Below are 25,722 nucleotides of genomic sequence, written 5' to 3'. Positions count from 1 at the left end.
GAATGAGCTAGAAAGCATTATTTTGTGTAGATATTATCCCTTTCGTACCTCCGGGACATATATTTCCCACTTAGAAAATTTTATGTAATTCTTATAAAAGTTAACTAATTAATTTGCGATAAATTGCTTTTTATTTCGAATAGATTCTGCTACAATTAAAATTTTATGTAAAATTTTATGTAAAAAATTTTATGTAATTCTCATTTCTCGGGGGTTTTCTAGGACGCTAATTACGAATCTGATGTCAGATTACAAAAAATTTAAATGTCGGATCCAAAATGGCGACTACAAAAATTAAAAAAATTTAGATTCGCTTGAAACTTATTCGTTATCGAATTCAGCGACCCCTAAAACCCCCAAAAAACGAATCCAATATATTCTATTTAATCTATTTCAAATACGCCAAATTCTAATTTTATCCAATGTATTCTCTTTAATCTATTTTAAATACGTTAAATTCCAATTTCATTCAATATCCAATCAATCGAAATTTCAACTTTATCCAATATTTTTTTTAGCTTTTAAATAAAAAAAATCAAATGTTATTCAAAACAGAAAAAATAAATGTCAATTTCTTTTTTCTTTAAATTTAAAATGAAGAAAACTATCAAATGATAATATAATATATAAAAAATATAACTATACCATTCATGAAACACTTTAATTAACTCTCTACAAATTGTAGAGAAATTATATAAAAAAAGAAAAGAAAATATCTAATGTTATCCAAAATAAAAAAAATATATCATATGGTAATGTAATATATTCAAAAAATGAATATACCACTCACGAAGCACGATCGTTAACGCTCTACACTACATACAAGGAGAGATGCCCAAGGTAGTCCCGTGGGGGGAAGGCTACTGCCTTCCCCCAGCATACATTTTAAACATTTTTTGGTAAACAAAATATGTATGAAATCGTGAAAAAGTAAGGAATTTAAATATGTTAATTTAAAAATTAAAAATGTTACTATTTGAAAATTTATATTTTTATTATTATAGATAAGTCATTAACAGTTTTCCTTAATGAGGCTTTAAGGGTCCGAGCAACCCCCGTTGTGAAGGTTGCTCGGGACTCAATTCCAAGTAGCGCTCGAAGGGGAAGGCGCTAGGTCCCTTCTAACTGCGAACAGACAAAATATATATGAAAGGAATACGGACTTAAATATTGTTAATTTTGATATTGTGCGATGCACATTCAAAATTCGGATTCTCTAAACATGGAGGCGGTCCTTGTGATCGTGTTGTTCGTGTAATCATTATGAATGCGTTAGTTTGAGAGTGGATAAAGTAATTGTGTAAGAATGCGATAGTGCTAGAATGGATAGAGTGAGTGTAGGAATGTGAGAGTACGAGAATAGATTGAGTGACTTTTATCTTATATTAACTGCTTTTCCCATCGCTTTCAGAAATGCTTGAATAAGTCCAGGCACTCTAAATGGTGTTTATCTTTAAAAGAAGTTCAGTATTGATCTTCCACTAGGGAAGACAATTGACTTGTTGCTTTCTTGAGAAAGATGATTCTCGCCCAAAGTAAACCGACACAGTAAAATCTATGTATTTGAATAGACAAAGTCAAGTTGATGTTTAGATGTAATAATTATTGCTTAGCCTGCTTGGGTCCAACTTTTCCATTAAAAACGTTTTTCTTCTTGAGAAACACTGAATTTCCTCCTCTACTTCACACATCTTGGCATATGTTTCATCAATTACTGACATGTAGCTAGAGAGATTACAATTAATGTATTCAATAGGCATACAGGTTTTATATGTCCTCTCAGATGCAAAGATGGATTCTTTCAGGACTGGATCATTTCTTAGGGGGCTGAAGTTTGTGTTTAAATGTAATACTTGTATTTTAGCCAGCTTGGGCCCAACTTTTTCATTTAGGAAATTATGGGCCGGAGTAAATAAAATTTTAATGATCCTTCATTTAGGAGGATTCGGTATTTTTAAATACGTCATTTAAGAGAATAAACTGTATTTGTAAATTTATAAATAACGAGATATCTAACCTCAAATTGTCAAGGTATAAAATAATTCTTAATGAACAAAAATCACATTTGTAAATAATAAAAGAAAAACACATCCGCGAGTGAAAGTGAAGAGCTCTGCTTTCTGGCAGGTCACTTCTTCAGAATGACAGGGTGATCTGACGCAACCACAGGTTTTACAAAGGTAAGGTAAGTAATAGCAACGCATGGAGGCTTGCCATCTTAACTCGGAAATGTAAAGCCTTTACCAAAATTATATGCATGTATAAAAATGTTTAACGTGGTCGTCAATAATGTTTTAGTGAAAATTATTATCTGTTCGTTTTTTTAATTTCCAATAATATAGCAATCTTTCTTGCAGGTGTGAGCATTAGTGGCATTAGTACTCGCAAGAGGAGAATCTTGTCGAACAGATGAAGGAGGCTAAATGTCGTTTCAAATGAAACATCCGCGCCAGTCACATTATGAGTTGATATTAGAAAATATTGTCAAAAAAATTGAAATGTCTCACAGATAATTAACTATAATAATCTTCGTAGTATGAGTGAGGGGTATAAATTTAATCGTTGTTCTAAAAACCAAATGGACAATTTTTAACCCCCCAGCGTCCGGTTGTGGACAATCATGGATTGTTCATTTCTCATGAAATGAATTAATACCTAAAATTTGGTTTCGAGTACTTTGTTTAGTGAATTTTAAGTTTACGAAAATATATTTATACTTAAAAGAAGTTTCAATTTGTCGCCTATAGAGGGCGCCGAAGGTGGTCTCGTTTCTATGCAGGACAAATCGGTTGGCAATATTCTGGTTAGACCGTTTAATTGAAAAAAAAATTAAAAGTTTTTCTGAATCTGTAATAGATTTAGCTTTCGATTACGTAGGATATTATTAAAATAATAATTTTTGTGTATTTGGGAGCTGTTTAATAAAAAACGTCGATTTTTAGAATGAAATTAAATAATTTTTTGTGAAAATTAGCATTATTATTCACGTATCCGATATATTTAATTATAAAAAAATATATCACATTAAATAACATGACTTTAATTCTGATGTGAACATGAATCAGAATTCAGAAAGAAAATATTTTAATTTTAGGCTGATGCCTAGTGTTTATGATTAAATTGCTTTTTAACCTTCTACGCAACGTTGCCAGTTGTTGGGACTCGATTTCAACTTCTACTGCTTCGGCGCTCTAGCTTTACGTGGTGGGAGGAACCGTAGTCAGGTGGAAATTTGTCCAAAGTGGAAGGTCTTATTCCGTTTTTCATTCCACCAATAACTACCACACGCATAGAAGCGTTCAAAACGGGACAATGCTGTGCCAGTGATAACGCCCCTAAAAAGGTCCGCAACAAAAAGCAGGACCCTTGATTCCGAAAGAATCACATGCGATTCGCTACCTATGTGCCTTCTTACGATTTGGATCGTAATTTATTATACCTCGAGGCGCTTCAACGACGCCTCCACGACGGTAGCTCAATCACATTATTCTCAAATTCCACTGCGCAAAACTTCCTTCCACTTCTTGGAACCCATATTGAAAGATGACAATTGGGAATCCCAGGAATCTTCAATTCCTCCCGCCACATCTCGTCCTCCTGTCTATCAGTCATTTCGACACTTATTGGAATATCCTTACTGCCACTTGCAATAGCCACCTCTTCATGTACTCGTGGACAATCATTTAAGTCACTTTCACTAGGAACAGCACCCCCATCATTTACCAAACTATTTACAATCTTTTTCTTTTCCTCAAGCACTACGTTAACCGGTAATTTATCCCAACCTGGCACCATACTGCTCGATCTTTTCAATGCAAGCCGCCTCCTCCTCTCGCAGCTTAATACAAGTGTCCCTGTCCTGATTATCAATAGCGATAGCATCAGCAGAACCTGGCACCATACTGCTCGGTTTTCAATTTTCGGGGAGCACGAGTTAGTTCTTTGTAAATGGCAGATTCATTCTCTTTTATTGCTGACCTAGTGCAAATTGGTCCAAAGTGGAAGGTCTTATTCCGTTTTTCATTCCACCAATAACTACCACAGGCATACAATCGTTCAACACGTGACAATGCTGTGCCAGTGATAACGCCCCTAAAAAGGTCCGCAACAAAAAGCAGGACCCTTGATTCCGAAAGAATCACGTGCGATTCGCTACCTATATGCCTTCTTCCCTGTTTGTAACGAATTGCAAATATTCGTTGTTGCTTCTCATAACATTCTGAGCGGAGAACGGCGTAACGGGAATCTCGTTGAGTATAACGAATATTTTCGTAGAGCTTTTGCTCTCCTGTACGGAAATAGCCGATGTTGTCAAAGAGGTATACGTCACTCTTCAAATGTGTCGCGAGTTTTAGAGCAAGTAATTTCTGCTCTTTTAATGAAGCTCGGGTGAATTCCTTTGCCACTGAACGCTTCGCTGTGTTCACTGCCCAGTAACACGGAGCGATTCGCTACCTATGTGCCTTCTTACGATTTGGATCGTAATTTATTATAACTCGAGGCGCTTCAACGACGCCACCACGACGGTAGCTCAATCACATTATTCTCAAATTCCACTGCTCAAAACTTCCTTCCACTTCTTGGAACCCATATTGAAAGATGACAATTGGGAATCCCAGGAATCTTCAATTCCTCCTGCCACTTCTCGTCCTCCTGTCTATCAGTCATTTCGACACTTATTGGAATATCCTTACTGCCGCTTGCAATAGCCACCTCTTCATGTACTCGTGGACAATCATTTAAGTCACTTCCACTAGGACCGGCACCCCCATCATTTACCAAACTATTTACAATCTTCTTCTTTTCCTCAAGCATTACGTTAACCGGTAATTATCACAACCTGGCACTATACTGCCCGGTTTTCAATTTTTGGGGAGCACGAGATAGTCCTTTGTAAATGGCAGATTCATTTTCTTTTGTTGCTGACCTAGTGGAAATTGGTCCAAAATGGAAGGTTTTATTCCGTTTTTCATTCCACCAATAACTACCACACGCATAGAAGCGTTCAACACGTGACAAAGCTGTGCCAGTGATAGCGCCCCTAAAAAGGTCCGCTACAAAAAGCAGGACCCTTGATTCCGAAAGAATCACGTGCGATTCGCCACGGATGAGTTCATAAATACGGTCGTGGTAAATTGTTGATGCATCTCCAGTAATCGGTCGAATTCCACTTATGTGGGCCTCTTCCTGAAGTCCTGGCACTTTATAGAAATCGACGTAGGCACCACGTGTACCTGAGGTCTGTTTCTGAGTCACCAGAATAGTATATCTTCTAAATGCAGTTGATTGACTCATCATGGAATATTTGATGATAATTCTTTATGATAATTTTTTGAAAAATCAGGATAAAGAAGAAAGTTTAATATTTTTAATATAAATTGTTTTCCAAATTGTTTATTAATATTTAAAGAATACAGAAAAAATAATAAAAAAATTTAAAAGTTATAAACTGTTGAAGTTTATAACTGCTATATTTTTTTAAATTTAAATATATACAAGGGGAAGATCGACTGAGATGTCGACTGTGTTCACGATGAAACGACAGGGGAAGTCTACTTTTCATCGAATAAGGACTTGTGACCACCAGGGTAATCATTCCGGCGGTTCGATCTCCAAGAACGCATAAATATTGAGTCTTGGTGCTCATCTTTAATACGGAAGAATTCTTTCTTCGTAGTAGGGGAGAATTTACCCAACTCTGCTACAACTTCCTCGCCAGAACAGGTTGGGCGATCGCGGAGAAGAACTCTCAGCCAACTATCATTTTGCAGGACGCGGTCATGAGGACTCATCAGCTGTTACTGGATCCTTGACAGTGGTCCAGACTATAATCTGATAATCGGGATACAAATCCGTTTTCGCATCTTGCGTCTTTTTCGCTTCGCGAACATCATCGCGATACTTATCGAAATTGAAAGACATCTTAGATATTAAATTTGTCCTTCAATATTTGGGAGGGCGTACGCTGGTCTGGGAGGGGGGAGTCGGGTCTGGTCAGGGAACTCGCTTCTCGGTTCGCCTGCAAATTGTAACTTTCGAGAATTGAGCAAACTCACTTACAGTGGTATCAATGCTGTTGCGATTACAAGCAGTAAGCAACGCGTCACGATAAGCACTGATTTGCTCCTCGATAGCGGAACCAAGAAGGTAGCGCACTCCAATGCTGTCTCTGATAACGTCGTCCCTGTTTGTAACGAATTGCAGATATTCGTTGTTGCTTCTCATAACATTCTGAGCGGCAACAGAGAGAGAACGGCGTAACGGGAATCTCGTTGAGAATAACGAATATTTTTGTAGAGCTTTTGCTCTCCCGTGCGGAAATATCCGATGTTGTCGAAGAGGTATACGTCACTCTTGAAATGTGTCGCGAGTTTTAGAGCAAGTAACTTCTGCCCTTTTAATGAAGCTCGGGTGAATTCCTTTGCTAGTGAACGCTTCAATGTGTTTACTGCCCAGTAACACGGAGCGAAAAACCAGTCTCTAATTTCAGTTAAGCCCATGAATGCAAATAAAATTGAAAATGAAATAATAAGAAAAAAATTCTGGTTGACACGATAACTCAAAATCTACTCAACCGATTTACTTCAAATTTTGCAGAAATGTTCTTTCTGAATTTTTTATTATATATAACATATACAATAAATAAATAATAATAAGAAATTCATAAAAACTTAAAAAATTAATCTTTATTATTTATTAATATTACTCACAAATTCTATTTCACTGTCCGTTATAATTGTAATGTAACGCCGAACGATAAATCGTTTAACTTCAAACTGTCTTCCTTACACTTTGAGGTGAAGTAAACAACTGAATTTAATTCATTGCGTACATATACCTTCCTACTTCATTATACAAAAATCAATTCTTTAAGGTCGCTTTTCAAAATTATCGAATATATTTCTCGATTCTCCATTAGAAAAATATTTATATAGAAAGGCTTTCTCTGTTCACTTAAAGTATATTTTTAGATGGAGCTACTGTTTCATTTTTCATAGATTGTTATTCTTTTTGACTTTTTGTTTCTCAATTGGCTAATTTGAACAATGGCTGCAAAGAGTTTAAAAGAAATCGATATTCACACTCAAAGAATGACTTTATAAAACTAAATAACGGGATATCTAATCTCAAACTGTCAAGTTATAAAATTAATGTTAGTAAATAAAAATTATTAGCTTTAAGATATTTAATTAATGGATATTCTAAGAAAAACATCCGTTTTAATATATTGCGAGACATAACTTTCTTTGCAAAAGAACATTAATAGTAATCATTGTACAACAGTGATTGTATATTTTGTGAAAAAGAATTTTTTTGTCTTGTAATCTCGATAACAAGTTGTGATGTTTTTGTATTCATAATTATTAAAAAGAAATTTTTTGTAGCCGGAATTCTACTATACTTTTATTTCTATTAATTGAGTTCTGAATCTCCTAACTTGGATCATGTTCTCAAATTAATCATTGTTCTTCGAGTAACTTGAAGATTTATCATTTGTACATTTAGAAAACAATAAATTTATTTTCAAATAAGATATTGTTTAATTATTTTATATTACATTGGATGTACTTTGTGCTCCCTTCTGAAAAAAATACTGTAATAATAAATGGAAAGCCAGTACTTTTTGCGCGTTAAGCACAAATATATAAAATTATTTACTTATAATCTTATACATGCATGCACTGTTTTTTGTGATTTTAAGTGTTTGTCGATATTAAACTTGTGAGTAACCTATGGAAGTTTACTGTATATAATGTGATATGTTATGGCGTTTTTCTGTACATTATATGTATTTTACTATACGCTAAATAAATATACGTATACGTCCTATTTTTCTGCCTTGTCCGTCTGATAATATATTATATAACAGTAACATTACAGTAATGTTACGTGGTAATATTGCATGGATAGGTGAACCTACATACATACATTTATATCTTATATTTATACATATTTACTTGTGCTTAAAGCCAAAAAACTACTGTATTTCGAAGTTAGAAATTTTTTATACACGTTTTTAAATAATTAAAACATTTTTAAATGTAAAGTATCTATTATCGTTTATTTTAAAGCTATTCTAATTAAACCTAATATTAACTGCATATTTTGTATTTCCCCCCCCCTAGTATTGGCAAATTTAAACAACGATTCACGTTAATTATATCACCAGTTGGTGATACAATTTCAACATTGGATGCTGCAAAAGTTTCCGATACAGTTGTGTTTCTGACTTCGGCTAAAGCTAATAATGAAGGCGATGCGTCGGAAGTTGTTGACTCTTGGGGCCAAAATATATTATTAACTGTTCTTGCACAAGGTTTACCTGCAGCTACAGTTGCGCTTACAGACTTGGAAAATGTTCCTGCAAAGGTTGTTAAATTAAACAATTATCTAAATAATATTTTGTTCTTATGATTAACAGCTATTGTTAAATTGGAAATCTTTGAATTATTTTTTATTTATACAGAAGCGTCAAAAGCATAAACAATTAGTTGAGACTGAAATTTCAAAATGGCTACCTGAGGAGAAAACATTACAACTAGACACTTCTTTGGATGCACTAAATATTTTACGACGCATTGGTTCCCAGAAGCAAAAGAATGTCTTTTTCCGTAGCAGAAGACCATACTTGCTTGCAGAGAAACTAAAGTTCACATCGCAGGTAAATTTCCATTTATAATTTTATTAGCCTTTTTAAATACTGTCTAGAGGTGTGCAAAATTCGAATCGATAGAAAATTTGAATCGAACTAGCCAATTAGAATTAGAAGTTTCGAATTTCGAATCGGCCGATTCGAATCGAAAGTAAATTCGAATCGAACTAGCCAATTCGAATTCGAAGTTTCGAATTGGCCGATTCGAATCGAACTAGCCAATTCGAAAATCGGAGTTTCGAATTGTACAACTCAACTCGGTTATTTTATTCGAACAATTATTTTGACAGAAATCCTAACCTAAAATTAGTAGGCTGGTATTCATAATACAGCTATCTAGTACTTAGAAACTTTTTCTTAAAAATTGTAAAAATATTTTTTATTAATTCTATAATTTTAATATATAAATGACATACAAATACCAATAATGTGTTGAAAATGAAGGAAATATTTCGCTTATTGTTTATAGTATATAAGGAAAAAAACATAATCTGCAAATTTTTTGCTTAATTTTTAAAATAAATTTTTATTTATTTTATCAATTTAATAACTAATATATAATTAAATATTGTTTACTTTATTTATATTTTGATTACCTTTAATAGTAGTTTATAAATAAAAAAATTATTCATTTATTTTCATTTTTTATTTTTATAATTATGTCCTTAAATTTTCAGTTTTTAGTTTAGTAAAGCGATAGAAAAACTTTATATAAATTCATTACACATTAGAAGATTTATTTAATTGAAGTATTCTTCCTTCTTTGTCAAAACATTGACACCTAGATTTATTGATAGTCATGATATAAGCCGCGGTATAAGCTTAGGGGCCGTCCATAAACCACAAGGTCAATTTTTCACCAATCTTTGACCACTTCCCATCCAATATGGAACAAAAATTTTTACTTTATGCAATTGACCTTAATTTTGTCACTCGGTGGTTTCTAGGGTCGCTGATTACGAATTTGATGTAAGTTTTCATAAATTTAAAATGGCGGAATTTTCTTTTTAAATGCAATTGACCTTAATTTTGTTATTTGGGAGTTCTAATACCAGTCAGGTAGGTGTAAATGTCCTAGGAGCGCTCACTGACAATTGACTTGTTTTAGCACTTGCGTCGACTCACAACCAGCTAGCGTGGATATAAATTTTTTTAAATTTCTCTTCTTCATATTATATTAGCCACTTTGAATTTTTGAAAACAAACATCGTATTCGTAATCATTGACCTTAAAAACCACCGAGTGAAAAAATTAAGATCAATTGCATAAAGTAAAAATTTTGTTCCATATTGAATCCGCCATTTTAACTTATTGGAAACTAAAACCGAATTCGTAATCATCGTAATCAAAATATAAAAATACAAAATGGCGGCTTCAAAATGTCGATCGACAAATTTCAAAGTTTACTGATTTTAAATTATTTCTTTGGCCATTTTTGAGCAGCTATTGAAACATGAGTCTACTGGTTAACAGACCGAGGGAAGTGTATATCTATATATTTTTCCTTTATTTTGATTAAATAGCCCACTGCACGGTAATATTCTGTAACCCACGTGTTTCAAAACATAAAAACTATCTCACACATACGTATTCGACAATTCTCATTCTTATATCATATGAATGATACAATAAAAAGAATGTTATTATTAAATTTAAAAGGACATTGTTCTCAAATTTAAAGATCCTCTAACAATGAGGTACGCGACGAACTATATCAACTGATAAGATCTTGTTTTGACAACATATAGTAAAAGGATTTTATGAATGAAATTATGTAATTTAAACTTCTCTCTAAATTAATATTATATTTTATTTTTGTGAAAATTTGTCGCTTTGTAACCAAATTAGAGGAATCTGCTCCAATAATTATTCGGTAATTCAGCTTTTTATTCTTTCTAATTTATCCACTACTAAATAAGATAATTTTTCTATCTTCTGTTCGTAGGATAAATATATATAAAATAATTAATAAATTAAAATCAAATATAATAATTAACACAATTTTTTAACTATAAAGAAATCTTTTCTTATGATATAGTTTTTGTATATTTATAATTATGTAAGTTCGGTTGCTATATTCTATATAAATTGACTCAATATCAACAAAACAAAATAAATAATAAAGTTCATTCACCTCTGAATGTATTTCCTTTTCACTTATTAACTTCAATAATTACAATATGTAAATTTTCCAAATTTGACAAATCTATAAACAAAAATTAAATAAAATTTAATAATAAAATTTTATAAATCCTGCCTACAAATTATAAGGTCAAGTTTTCCCTTTTTCCTAAATTAACTATTTTCTAATCAAATAAATATTCTTCATAAATATAAATTATGCAATTATTGATTTATTTTAAATATTATTAATTATAATATTAAAAAATGCTCAACACTACCTTAATTCATTTAAAGAAATCTATTTATTTCTCTGAAAAATTGACTAAATAATTAATACAAATGTATTAATTATTTCCTATTATAAATAATAATTTTGGTGGTCTGGGATCAATATTTATTGAATCTTTCAAACTGCCACATCGATATAGCCTATTACTATATGAACACAGCTCATAAGAATATTCAATAAACTTACGATTTGCTTTTGTTACCCCTTTAGAAATCAAAACTGAGGTTGAAAGTTAAAAAGAATTCAACGAGCTCCTCAAATTTTAATTCCAGGGCTTGACTTTGAAGATAATTTTGTAATTAACAAGATATTAGTTGTAAAACAACAAATTCTTGTATAATTTTTACGATTTGTAGTGTATTTGTGTTAAATGTTAATAATTATAACTTTCAATAACAGGTTGGAAGTTGAAAAACAACGAACTCCTGAATATCTTATGAGATTAAAAATTTTACAATGGCTTAAATAATTTACAAAATCAAAAATAAATCAAGATAATTCAAAATTTGTAAAATTCCTAAAAATTGCTATCTCAGTGCCGTTCAGAGATATAGCGCAATCACCTTCGGAATCATACTTAAGCGAAAAGGGGCAAAAACCACAAAATTACAAAATTGTTGGACGCCAGGCTCACCGATGAGCCAACGTCAGCAGCAACAAAATTAGTAAAATTATTGTTTAGGAGGAAACAAGACCACCAGGTTAATTCCTCTTCAACAAATTTTACTTCAAAAATTTAACCAGAAAATCAATCAAAATTCGCGAATCATCGAACAGAAGCGAATATCAAATCAAAGCATCAAAAATAATATTTAGTCAAAATCTACAAAATAGTACTTAAGTATGGTTTACCGGATTTTCACAGCAAAATGTTGCTCGGGCTAACTCAAAAAAGAAGAAGCATTGGGCTAGGGCTTTGGTGAGAGTATTTTCAAAGGCAAGAATAAAGAAACATAATTAAAATTAACAATAAAAAATTATATTCAATAAGTAATCATGTTGGTTTTACAAAAAAAAGAACAAAATATTCGCTCAATTCAAACCAAATAACAAAATAAATTTCAAACTAATAATTTCCGACATAATTCTCGAATGTAATATTCGTCTCAATTAATTACAAAAATACGCAAATAATCAAACAAAATCGTGGAATTTCATTATAAGACAAAAATAAAATCTCTGCTACTCAACAAAATTTAATACGCAAAATAAACTAAATTTAACGCAAAATGACTTGGTTCTAAACTCACTCATTGCACGCAATCAATTCTCTAATTATTTCTAACTAATTAATACGCGACATTTTGAATTTAATCACAGCAAGAAAGTTTGAAGCGAAACCGCGAGGCATTACGAAATTTTAACAAACTCGTAAAATACATAATAATATCACAAAATTGAAACAATGATTCGCAATGAAGCCTTTTAATCTAAGCTTGAAATTAGAAATCAAATGACAAAACCGAAAATTGTCGCAAAGAAAAGACCATGAGGTCGAAAAGTGGCGTCATTTCGAAAAGAAAGCAAGAATTCATATTCTCTATGCGAAATAATCTAAATTTAATCAAAGAAAACAAACGAAAAATTGAGAATATGCATTCTTTTTAACAATACTGTCGACTCACCAATATCAAAATTAACAGCGGACGGGAAGCTCCTCGAGACCGGGTCGTCTTCTCGTCCTGGACACTTTTCGTCACATGTTTCGCAAGTATAAAAAAATTTTAAAGGGAGAAGCCCACAAAACTAAAGTCGCAGAGCGAGTCCGAAACGCAAGTGCCGGTGCTTGTCACGTTTTCTCATTAATTCGCCGGTAGCGTCGTGTTTCTTATCTAACCTGACCTACGGCGGTCGCGCGCGCCATTGTTTCGAGGCAGCGCCGCAGCGGCAAATTCATTCAAATTTGAAAATAACTATTCTTAACAAAATAGTAAATTAATAATTTTCGTTGAATAAAATACTCACACATCAAACCAAATTTCATAATAACATAAAAAATCTTAATTTCAATGAAATAACGTAACAATACTAGCGATAATCTAACTTCAAAACAATATTCAAAATAAGCAAAATTAAATTCATAGCAAAATCAAATTAATAATTAATTAAAAAAAATAGATTTAATAAATAAGTTAATTAACAAATTAATTAATTAACAGACAAAATAATCAATACTAAAACCAATAAATTCGCAAAATTACCAAAAGCAAACAAAATAGTAAGCAAGATTTAAATTAACGCGATGTTAATTTCAAAATAGCGAAACATATTCAAACTAAGCAAAATACAAAACAAAAGCAAAATTAGAGCGAAAGCAAAGCAAAATTAGTTTTAAAAGAGTTTAAGCGAATTTAAACGAGCGATTTACAAAGGCGACGATCAGGAACTCTTCTTTAGTTGCGGAACGATAAATTGGAAAGAGAGACAATATTCCAAATGGCGGAAACCAATCAAATCGAGGCTTTCGATCTTAAATAGCCAACTCGGCCAAAGTTGACAAATTAGTTGGAAAATCCAACGACAATTGGTGGCGGCGACCAGAGGAAATGTCCTTCCACGTGAATGTGAGTGTGTGTGTGTCAAAACATCAAACAAAATAGGTTTGGTCCAAAACCAAACGCAAAACAGCATCCAAGTGTCCAACGAATAAACAGAGCTGGCACGACTGGAGGTTAAAATCGGGCGTCATACGTCCCAAATGTAGCTTCGAGCAGCAAAATAAAATTGAGCGTGGATCGCTCAATATACGGCATCAAACAGCCAAAAGGTCGGCGTCAAACAGCCAAGATTGTCAAAAGTGTAATTGTGCGGCATCGAACAGCCAAACAGAGCATCGAACAGCCAGTGTAATGTGAGGTTGAACAGTCAGTCTCTCAAAATCCAAAATCGTTCCTCCTTCGGGTCTCACAGCACAAATCCAAGAGAGAATCGCTCGTGGCAAACATAAAAAAAAATAAAGCGAGGCAGTAAACAAGAATAGAATAAATCATAATTTAATCGTGGTCGAGTCGCGGAGCAGAGATTTTCGCAGAAAGTGTCCAAAAGGAGAGCTGGAATTTCTCTAAATTTTATACTCAAAAAAAAAATTTGACTCGGATGTAACGTGCAAAATATTCACGTTACAATCTCCAGATTATAATATTGTATTTGTAATTGTAATAATTATAACTTATAATAACAGGTTGGAAGTTGAAAAACAACGAACTCCTGAATATTACAAGTATTAAGTGTTTTTGTATAATAAGTGTTAATGCTTACCCTTTCAGGTGTCAGAATAGAAATGAGAGAGCGAAGCCTTTGATTTCGCTGTTTATATACCCTGCAAAGGGCGCTACCGAACCTTCTAGAATTTTCTACCCGTCCTTATTTCTTTCCGGTTAATAGGAAAAATCTGCGTGACTTCCGTTTCGCGAGGCTATCGTTCTCTCTATTGACGGAAATTCATAGCGTGTCATATTCGTCGCTCCAATAATATTTAAATTCCTCGAGTAGAGACAGAACTATATTTTCTCTCTCTCTAGTCTCCAACGTGTCTAACGTATCCCGAGAACAATACCATTGTATAGCTGTCAATCACTTTTCTCTATGAATTTATTTTATTTCTTTATACTTAAATAATTCTTCAAATAATAAACTTACAATGATTCTAAATGTTGCTAACAATATCTATTAATTTTTATCTATTTATTGATATAAATTTTACCATAACTTTATTAATTCTAATATAATATAATTAAATAATTTAATGAATAAAATTAATATTATTTAAAAAAAATAAAATATACACTTTAAATAGAAAATTAACATTGTGTTAATTTTTTATAATTTATCTTTTTAATATTTATTCAAATTTCTAAACAATTTTTATACTTTTCAAATATTAAATTTTCTCTTTTCTTTCATAACCTTGGCCTTGAGTCAGCTGAGCCTACTTCATATTTAGGTGTTTATCTCAGTACATTTGTACTCAATTGACCTTATTTTGTATTTCCTATACTTTTACTTTTATTAAAACTATACTTTTCCTATCTACAAAATTCAACAATTATAAATTTATTTATAACTACTAAATTTTTAATTTTGACTATTGAAATACCGTTTCAATGCCCCACAAAATCAATCATTCCTTTTAGAATAAAAGGTGATTTGTTTAAAATAAAGAACAAAATTAAATTTCAATAGGCAAAATTAAAAAATATCAAAGAGAAAAAAAAATATATTTTAAAATTCAAACGAAATTTTTATAAAGTTAAGGATACCATGCCCCACTAAACCAATAAATTTCTTTTTGAAAACAAAGTAAATTTATTTGTTTACAAACTTATTAACAAAATAAAAATTTATATCATTAATCTGCATGATTATAAATTATCATTATTAAACCATATATTATCTATATCACGATTTACATCATTGACATCAACTTCAACTTCTTCATCTGATTCTTCAACTATTTCATCGAAGTTTAAAAATAACTCACTTGTATTAGGTTTCAAAATTGCTAGATCTTTTTCAATCAACCAATCATCCACAGACCATAGTTTATTTAATACTCCCCATCCAAAATGATGACCTTTTTCAAATTTTTTAACATGAAATGTGAATGTTCTGTTTTTCATAAAATTAGAAAACCTTTGAATTCCTTCTTTATCCCATACATTATTTTCCCTAGGAACAATATCAGTAAGAGCTAAATCTATCATGTTTTTCTTTACATTAAGAAATTTATAAATAATATGGAAAATATCCTGTTTTTTATATATTTGTGACAATGATTGTCCACATCATATATTAAAATTGCATCCTCTAAACCCGTATTTAGAAAAATGATGCAACCTCTCGCATATCGATTACTCTCCATTTTATATACAATAGGTAAACAAAGTGTTTCCAAACTTACATTATTCCAATCTATATGATACTGATTTTTATACATGCTATAATGTTCATTCATTTCATCCATTATCTTTTCAAACTCCTGTTGATGTTTATAAACTTTCACTCTGATTGCTGATGGACTAAATGCTTCTATTGTTTTCACCTTATATTTACCATTACTTAATATTCCTGATATATATTGTTCTCTTGTTTTAACAATATCACTTGCTTGAATTATAATAGGTTGGTACGGCATCTTAAATAAAAAAAAAAATTTTAACTAAATACTAACCCTTATATAAAACTATTAAGTAACATTTACAGATTCATCTAATGCATTATTATTATCTTTCCCCCTTATTTTTTTTAATTTAAAACAAATTTGAACATATTCATTCGACAAAAATAGAAGAAAAAAAACTTCTAACTATAAATAATCCAAATAAAATTGATGAAATCACTTTGAACATATAATCATTATTTTAATAATTATTTTAATATTTTAAATGTTTTCATATAAATTTATAAACAAACAAAAAAAAACAATTGTTATATTCTCCAACAACATTTATTTTTCAAAACTTGTTTCAATCTTTTTAAATAACTCTTGTATCTTTACATCAGTTTTCGTCAAAATTTTAACTTTAGTTTTTAAAATTTGAGCATTAATAATAACAGGTTTTTAAATAAATTTGTAAGGTTTTGGTGTTATATATTTATCTTTTTCATTATTTTTCATTTCGAATTTATCTGTTTGAATAATAGCGTTTTTTTTAATCTGCTTCTGATCCTTAATTGCAGTGTAATTCGTTCTATCGACTGCAATTAAAACATTTTCCTTTAAGTGGATTTTATTACTAGAATAAAACGTAATAATTTTATCCACCGCAGTTAACCCAACATCACTCTTAACAATTTCCATCTAAAAAAAACATTTATTTCATAAAAAAAATTAGTTTACATACCTTACTTTTTAAATTATCCAAAATGAACACAACACTTAACTATTATTCACCTGACAGACAAAATTATACTAATTTCTCATTTAAAATTTTGACACTTTACCCTCAAAATTATAGAAAGCTTGGAAAATTGAAATTAAATATTTTCAAATTCAATATTCATCAATGTCATATAAGAAAATACCCTTAAAATAAACAAATGAAAGATAGTTGAAAAATTCAAAATTTTATCAATTCATACCTTATATACTAATTTCTTATTTACAATATTTATAAGAATTTTCATATTTATATATATATTTATATATATATATATATACATTTGCATGCTTATATATTTTTTTTTATATTAATTTATATTCTTATTTGTTTATTTTAATTATTTTTTCTTTTTGCATGATAATTTTTTTTACACTATCTCATTTTGATTTTTTTTTAAACTATATTTACAATTATTATTATAATTATTTTTTTTATTATTATCTTTTTTATTTTTTTTTATTTTTTTATATGCATGCTAAATATCTTATATTCTATCTTATTTACTACACAAACTAACACTTAGTGTCTTTATCACTTTCATTTGTGTTGTCCTCTTCTTCTTTTATTTGTATTAGTTGATATTGATGAAATCAAAATATCAACTACTTATCTCTATCACTTTTATTTACACACACTATGATATAATTAAATTAATATTATAGTTCAAAATTATTTTTGTTTTAAATAATTTTAATATTAATTTAATATTGTTTATCACTTTGCACTTTATTTATTATTTATTTATTTTATTATTTTTTATTGTTTATTAATTCACTTTATTTTTATTTACAAATTGTCACATGCTTTGTTAATTTAGTTTACACTATTTTCACTATTATTGCTTCTTGATATATATTTCTTCAAGTCCTGACTATGATACATTCCTTTCTCGATTTTCGATTTCGGATCCCATAAAATATAAGTACCTTTTTTTATAACTTTTTTAATTTCGTAAGGTCCTTCATAAACTTGTAGAAATTTCGCAATAATTTTATTCTCTTTATCAGATTTATAATTAGTACTTGATCTCCAACTTTGAATTCAGATAATTTATGCGAAATATTAAACTTTTCAGCTCGTTTCTTTCCTTTTTTACAGATATTATCATACGCTAATTCTAATTTTCTTTCGTAATCTAAACCCTTCGGAATAGGAGGTAGATTTAACCATTTCTCCCACACACGTTTTGGTTTCTTCTTAAGATATAACTCGACTGGTGTAAACTCCGTAGTTTCATGATGTGTTTCATTGATGCAATCTTCGATGATTTTCACCCAATTCCACCATGAATTGTGTCTACCATTAGTTAAAGTTCTGAAAAATCTTGATAACTCCCTGTGAATTCTTTCGACAATATTTCCTTGAGGATGTCTAATTGACGAAAACACTGGTTGTGTCCCTTCTTCTTTTAACTTATCAGTCCACATCCCTGAAGTAAACTGCGTACCGTGGTCTGAAATAATTTTTTCTGGTTTTCCAAATTCTTTAATATGTTGATTAAAAATTTTATTAATTAGCGCCTTAGTAGTTATTTCTCTAATAGGGTATAATTTTACAAATTTACTAAATGCATCTATAGTTGACAAGATGTATTTAAATCCCCCTTTAGATGCAGGTAAAGGACCGTAAAAATCGATAGATAAAATTTCTCCCGGTTTTTTAGGTGCATAATTTCTCATTTCAGAATAGCTAGTCTGATTAGAAACTTTATTTTTCTGACATGAATCACAACTCGCTATTCTATGCCTAATAACCTTGGAAAAATGCGGATAATAAAAATACTCATTTAACATACGAAAAACTCGTTAATTAATAAATTTTTATCTATCATAAACCGTTTTGTTTTACCCGATTTAACATCTGCAATTTTCTGTTTTGAAATTGAATCTGATTCTTGTTCATATTTAATATTTTTTAATTTATTTCGCAATTGAGAAGATGGTTTTTTAGCTAAATTATACAAAAATAATTTACCCTCGTGTGATTCAATATCCATTCCCGATTTTTCATAAACTGGTGCTCTACTTAATGCATCAGCTACAGTATTATTTTTTCCTTCAATATACTCAATATCAAAGTCAAAATCCTGAATTGCTAAAACCCATCTCGTAATTCTACCACTTAGTAGTTTACACGTTTTTACAAGAGATAACGCCTTATGATCCGTTCTGATAATTACGCGGGTACCCAAAATATACGATCGAAATTTGAGTAAACTCCATACAATCGCAAGTAGTTCTTTCTCCGTCGTAAAATACGTCAGCTCGGCTCCTTTCAACGTACGGCTCGCGAAAGCTATAGGTAAGTGTTGTCCGTCCTCGTCTAACTGATATAGCACGGATCCTATCGTTACGTCACTCTCATCTGTTTGTAAATAAAATGGTTTAGATAGGTCAGGGTAACTAAGAATAGTATATTCACAGAATAATATTTTCACACGATTAAATGCTTCCTCTTTAGAAGAATTCCATTCCCATTTATTTCCGGTTTTTAATAATTGGAGTAAAGGAAAAATTTCTTCTGCATCATTTTTAGTAAATTTTGTATAAAAATTAATTAAACCTAAAAAACTTCCCATTTCTTTTAAATTTCTCGGTCGCGGAAAATCATGTATCGCTTTTATCTTATCTGGATCTGGTTTTATCCCGTTTGCCGTGTGACGTATGATTTTAACTAATTGAATTTTAAGCTAAAGTTTCTGCTTTACGTCAAGCAAAATCCGACGCTTTCAACAAAATAATAATTTGAAATTTAAATAAATAAATCTCGCCGTCAGGCGCCAATTAATTTTTTTGAAGCTAAATTAATAAAACTTTACTCGGCTCGACTACTAACAAGATCAACTCCTCTGAACTTACTCTCTCACTCAGAGGAAATTCTGCTCGAACGATTGGCAAGCAGAAAATGCCAACGGCGAGACACGACTGATACAATATCGGCAAAACGACTTACCCACGACGATCACTTTTCTGGCTTCCTTGTTTTCCTTGAGTTTCGGCTAGTCGGCGGTTATCTCCTCTGAGAATATCGGCTTAATCCAAAAAAATATGAAGGAAAGGGGGAAACTAGAACTTTACACCACAATTCTCGTAACTCACAATTTATTGTTTTTAACAAGTTTTGAGCTTCACGCTCCACCTCTCAACACTCTACACTCTTCGGCAACTCCGAAAACTCCAACAAAAACGAACTCAAAATCAGCAAAAACGGGAAATTTAATTGTAACGACGGACTACTGTACCGGCGCAATAAGCAACAAAATCCGTTATATGGCGGCGAAAGTACAGGACACCTGTCGCGTCTCGGCTTTCTCCACACGTGGCCCGTCTTCTTCCTCTTGTATTCTCAAAATAGTACTGGCCCCGCCATCTATCACTTTCTCCAGTAGCTAGCCGCGCGACCCACTTTCGCTACTACTAGTAGGTCAGCCGGCGGCACTTACTTTCCCTAATTACCATCGGTAATTTATGCTAGTTCGGGGACTTTTCCGACGGATGGCGTGACGATTCAGGATTTTCGGCAATTAAATGACAAGATGAAAATTCACTTCGTCACAGCCGATAAAATATGTCCTAAAAATTTTACTTCTGGACGAGAAAAATGAGATTTTTGAAAATTGATGGTCATATTGTGCTGCTCTAATCGATGAAATATTTTTTCAAGGTGATATAGATGTTCGTCAATACTTTGTTATGTACACAGCATGTCGTCTATGAAAGTGATCACAAAATCGCCTATACTGCACAATACCTGATCTAATGCTCTTACTAACGCACTTGTACTAGTTTTTAAACCAAATGGTACGACGTTGAAAACATAACATTTACCTTCGAAAATAAATCCCGTATATTTTTTTGAATCCTCTTCTAATGGTATTTGCCAAAAACTACTGACTAAATCTAACGAAGACATTATTTTCACACCCGTACAACGTTGAAATAACAATTCTGTTGTTTCTGTGCGTTCATAACAATCAGTCAATACTTCATTAACTTTTCTCGCATCCAAACAAAATCTTATAGTGACATCTTTTTTAATTGTAACACAAATCGGACTTACATAAGATGTATTCATTCTTTTAATAATTTTTAGTTTTATTAATTTTTGCAATTCTTCAATAGCTCTTTCTCTGAGTTTCATTGGAATCGGATAGGTTTTTTTAAAAAATGGTTTTGTATCATCAACTTCTAATTTATGTTCGTATACAGAAATTCTACCCGGTTTTTTCGAAAATACATTTTTATAACGCGATATAAGTTTGTAGAATCGTTCTTTTTCGTTTTGATTTCACAAAGTACATTCATGAATTTTATTTTTAATTTCCTCTTCAGATAAATCGAATTCAAATTGTGTGTCATCATAGGTATTTGTATCCATAATTTCATTAATTACCCCAGGACTATCTTCTTGAAATTCTATTCCACTTAATTGATTTATAATTACTTTATTGATATCATTACTTTCAATATTATTTTCAGTTGTAATTTCATTTTCGAAATTTTTTTCAACTGACAAATTAGTTTCGAATTTATTTTCAAATTCTTTATTATTTTCTTTAATTATTTTAATATTATTTATGCTTTCTTTTAGCATTTCCATTGTTAAAACTTCCTCATCTCTCATTACTTGAATGATATCTTTTTCAAAATCAATTTTTGTTTTTAAAACTTTTAACATATCAGCCCCAATTATGCAATTGCAATTTAATTTAGGAACAATTATGAATACATATTGACCATCATAACCACACATTCTGAAATCTGCTAGAACTTGAGTGTTTATTTTTATAGGACGTGCTCCGGTTGCACCTACAATACTCATACCTACAATTGGTAGTTTTTCACATTTATCAAATTCTACAATATTTTCATTATAAAAATTATCCGTTATACAAGTTATTTGACTACCAGTATCAATCAATGCTTTTACTTTTTTATCTACTATTTCAAATTCAATTACCGGACATCTTCCTAAATGATCATGAACATCTATTATTTGTTCTTTTAATAATTCTTCACGCAAATCAGATGGAACTATTTCTTTGTTTTTACTTATCAATGTCATTGACCTCGGATCTGTAGTAAGCAAGCTTTTATTTACAAACCCGAGGTTTATTAGTTTTCCGAAGTTGATGAAATCTCTCTACAATTATTATTATTATTTGAATTTTTAGATTTTTTTGTTATGTTAATTTTTGCTTGTTGAGAATTTTCATTACTCGGATTATTTACATTTGAAACATCTCTTTGCTCTTGCTTTACATCATATGTATTATATCTTGAATTTTCAACGTAGCCATTACTATAATATTGACGTTGATTAGAGTTGTTTTGAGAATTATTTGGTCGAGGATTATTACTAGAATTACCCGAAAATCTGTTTCTATCAGAATTGTTATCACGGTAATTTTCATTTCTGTTTTCTTGTCTTCTATTATTATTATTATATCTACTTTAATTTGGATTATTCCCCTGATAACGATTCTGATTTTTATTATCATTTGGATTTTCCCTTTTTTGATTTTGTTGATTATTATTTTGAGTATTTTGATTTTGTAAATTTTGCGAATTTTGTTGACGCTTGTAATTGTCAGAACCACTCCTTGAATTGTTTTGAGAATTACCAGAATTTGAAAACTTTCTTTGAGAGTTAACTGGACCTGCTCTATCGAATTTTTCCAACAAATCTAATAAATCATTAATTTTTTTAATTCCTCTTATTATGATTTGAATGTTTGAATGTCTTCACTAAAATGTCTCGCAATTTTCAAAACAATTTCATTTTCTAAAGGTGATGGAATTAAATCTTTAGCTTTATTTATTACTTTAATTGCATATGCCGACCTTGACAATTTACCGTTTGGTCTATAAGAACCAAATTCTAAATTAGAACTTATTTTGAATCTAATATCTTCATTCCAAAATCGATTAATAAATTTTTCTTTTAAATCACCAAAGTGGTCATTTTCATCTTTGATTAAATTCCACCATTCTTTAGCAATTCCATCTAGACATGCTTGAATTATAAATTTAGTTTCTGAATTTAAAATATCATTGAATGTAATATGATCTTGCAAATCTCTCAAAAATACCATCAGACGTTCTTGATTACTTCCGGAATACTTTGGCAATGGATACTCTCTAATCCACGAATTTCTAGTTGTTACTTCACTAGTTTTTAATTTACTAATTCTTTGTTCAAATAAATTTTGAGTTTTTTCAACTTCTTTAATTTTACATTCATTATGCATCACTGCCATAGCATTCTCTTCTGTAGTCAAATGTACCGTATTTAATTTACTGTCCATTTCACCTATTTTACTCGTAACCTCATCCAATGTTTCCTCTACATTCAATTTTAAATTTTCATATTGTCTTTTGTTAATTTCAATACTCGCATCAACTTGTTCATACAATCTATTTTTCAACTTTTCAATTTCTCCTTCATTTTCTTCTATTCTTTGTCTAATTCTAGCTCTATCTGTTGTGCATTTTTTAAAATTATCTTTCTGCTGAGTCGCGATTTTACCCAAACCTCTTTTTACTTTTTTAACTTCTAATCCCAAATCACGCATGAATTCATCGAAATCTTGTTGTGTTTTACTCAATATTTCTTTTTCTTCTTCATTAAATTCTACATCTTCCTCTTCACTTTCTTCCCCAAATTGATGGATTGTTTCTACATCATCAAAAATATCTAAAATTTATTTTATTTAAATTTTATTTTATTTAAATATTTATTTATTAACAAGATTTTTCTTTTAGATGCCACTATAGCGGTCATACACATTGGTGGCACGAATTATTTTTGCGTATATAGACGTCATACACTGGGAAGGGGTTAAAGGGTTAAAAAAATTATCAAACTTAAAAAAATCAAATTTTTTGTGTTTTTGAAATTATAACCGCTATTTTTAATTTTTGGGTTAAACGAAATTCTTTTTTTCACACTGGAATCGAAAAGAGCACACTCAATAAAATAAAATTTGATAAGAATTTTCTTTTTTCAGGCGTTAATGTGTTAATCATTAACATAATAAATAAACACTGTAATTTGATTAAAATCTTTATTTGTTTATAATTATTATAATATTATATTAACATCATAGTCAGGGAAATGTCAGGAAAATTTTTTTTTATGGAAATTAAGAAAATTGAGACAATACATAAAAAACCACAATTTATACTAAAAACGTGCAAGTTATTTTGATTTTGATAATGCCAAAAGTAACTATAAACAAATCATTCAAAAATTGTTTTTGAATCATTTTTAAGACAGAATTCAATTTTTCTAATATACCCAAGTGCGAAATTAAAAACGGCCCAAAACTGGCCCAGTGATGGCATAGTCAGTGCCAACTCTTGGCAGACAATAGTGGCCCTACTGTCAGGGGGTTAACCGCGGTAGGCCGTCGGCAGCCAATTATCGGCCGATTCTCGGTAAACATTAATGGCCCATTATTAGCTGCTATTGCTCCCCAGTGTTAGCAAAATTAAAAAAAATATATTTTTTATTTAATTAACTAATTAATTTATAATATTTATACAGGTTATTTCCCTAAGTTAAACGCAAACTTACAAATATTTGAAAAATTCTTACCACTCGCGGGGATCGATACCTGAACCTGATGCACCACAGCCTAACACTCTGACCACTCTGCTACTCTGACGTGAAGTCGAGGAAGCAATAGGGTTCTTATAAACTACACTACACTGGCCGATTATGTGCCATTATTGGGCCGAGCTACGTCCCAATATTGGCAATTATAATTTGCCATCATAGGTACAAAATGTTAAACAATAATGTGCCGTTATTGAGCCAAGCTACGCCCCAATTCTGGCAATTATAATGTGCCATCAAAGACACAAAATTGTTGCCATTAAAGTGACACTAATGTGCCATTAATGGGACGATCTTCGTTACATCACTGGCAATTGAATTTTGCCATTAAAGATTGATCAACTTTTCCGTAAATGTGCCATTATTGGGCCGAGAGCTGGCCCAGTCTTAAAAAATTTGAAAATCTGACCATCGGCACCATCATTGGCCCATCAATGGGACGTTTTAAACACCAGTAATGGTCCAGTAACTACTGCTAATTCTCGGCAGACATTACTGGACCAATGATGGGTCCAATAAAAATTAACTTCTAATTTTTTAAAATTCAATATTTTCAGTGTTTTCAATTACATATATTTCCATAAATGTAAATATCCATACAAAAATAATAATAATATTGTCCACGTGGACAAGTGTAAAGGGGAGAGGGTTTGCCAAATGTTCACGATTGTCCACAACCGGAGGCGGGGGGGTCAGAAATTGGTGAAAAATGTCCATTTAGTATATGTGACGCTCCACGAGAGAAGGGACCTTACCGTTTCAGCGATGCCAAGCGGTGTACGAAACGATCCCCACTCTCGCGGTTCCATATGAGCACACACACATTCATACGTCTGATTTCTGCTCTTGTCGGTGCGCCTCTTTTTCGTTTTCGTCGTTTTCCTTGGCTTGCTCGAAAAATGAGGCGCGAAATTTGAAAATAATACTTCTCAGAGCAGTATTATTTTAAAGATTTTTATAAGAAAATCAATATTTAATTTATACATAATTAATTATTAAATAATTTATATATTAGTGGATTTATTTTTTATCAGTTTATTAATTTTTGTATTCTCTAATTATTCTGTAATAACTAAATTCATTATTGAATAATTATAATATTTTAATGTAACAGTTATTTTATGTACTTTTTGGATTTACTAATAATCTTTTAA

The 25,722-nt window shown here is 30.9% G+C and overlaps 2 protein-coding genes across 3 annotated transcripts in view; one reads left to right on the top strand and one right to left on the bottom strand.

Annotated features, from left to right (window-relative positions):
• The window catches only part of LOC122498873 (DNA replication licensing factor mcm6-like), a 37,645-nt gene extending 17,337 nt beyond the window's left edge, over positions 1 to 20,308 (bottom strand). The window contains exon 1 of one of the 2 annotated variants that reach the window (XM_043606862.1): positions 19,901 to 20,308. The gene's annotated coding sequence lies outside the window, so the exon portion shown is untranslated. Of the gene's footprint in view, positions 1 to 12,691; positions 13,021 to 19,900 lie in introns of those variants that run through there. The other variant, XM_043606863.1, reaches the window with a different exon arrangement.
• The window catches only part of LOC122498864 (pre-rRNA-processing protein TSR1 homolog), a 179,619-nt gene that overhangs the window by 64,315 nt on the left and 89,582 nt on the right, over positions 1 to 25,722 (top strand). Inside the window, exons 3-4 of the mRNA XM_043606842.1 lie at positions 8,127 to 8,370; positions 8,468 to 8,662. Coding sequence (XP_043462777.1) covers positions 8,127 to 8,370; positions 8,468 to 8,662 — 439 coding nt within the window. The remainder of the gene's footprint in view (positions 1 to 8,126; positions 8,371 to 8,467; positions 8,663 to 25,722) is intronic.

The sequence above is a fragment of the Leptopilina heterotoma genome, unplaced genomic scaffold (assembly GCF_015476425.1).
Source record: "Leptopilina heterotoma isolate Lh14 unplaced genomic scaffold, ASM1547642v1 Lhet_160, whole genome shotgun sequence".
Lineage (NCBI taxonomy): Eukaryota > Metazoa > Arthropoda > Insecta > Hymenoptera > Figitidae > Leptopilina > Leptopilina heterotoma.
The sequence above is the reverse complement of the archived record's forward strand: the minus strand, read 5'-3'. Positions and strand labels throughout refer to the sequence as shown.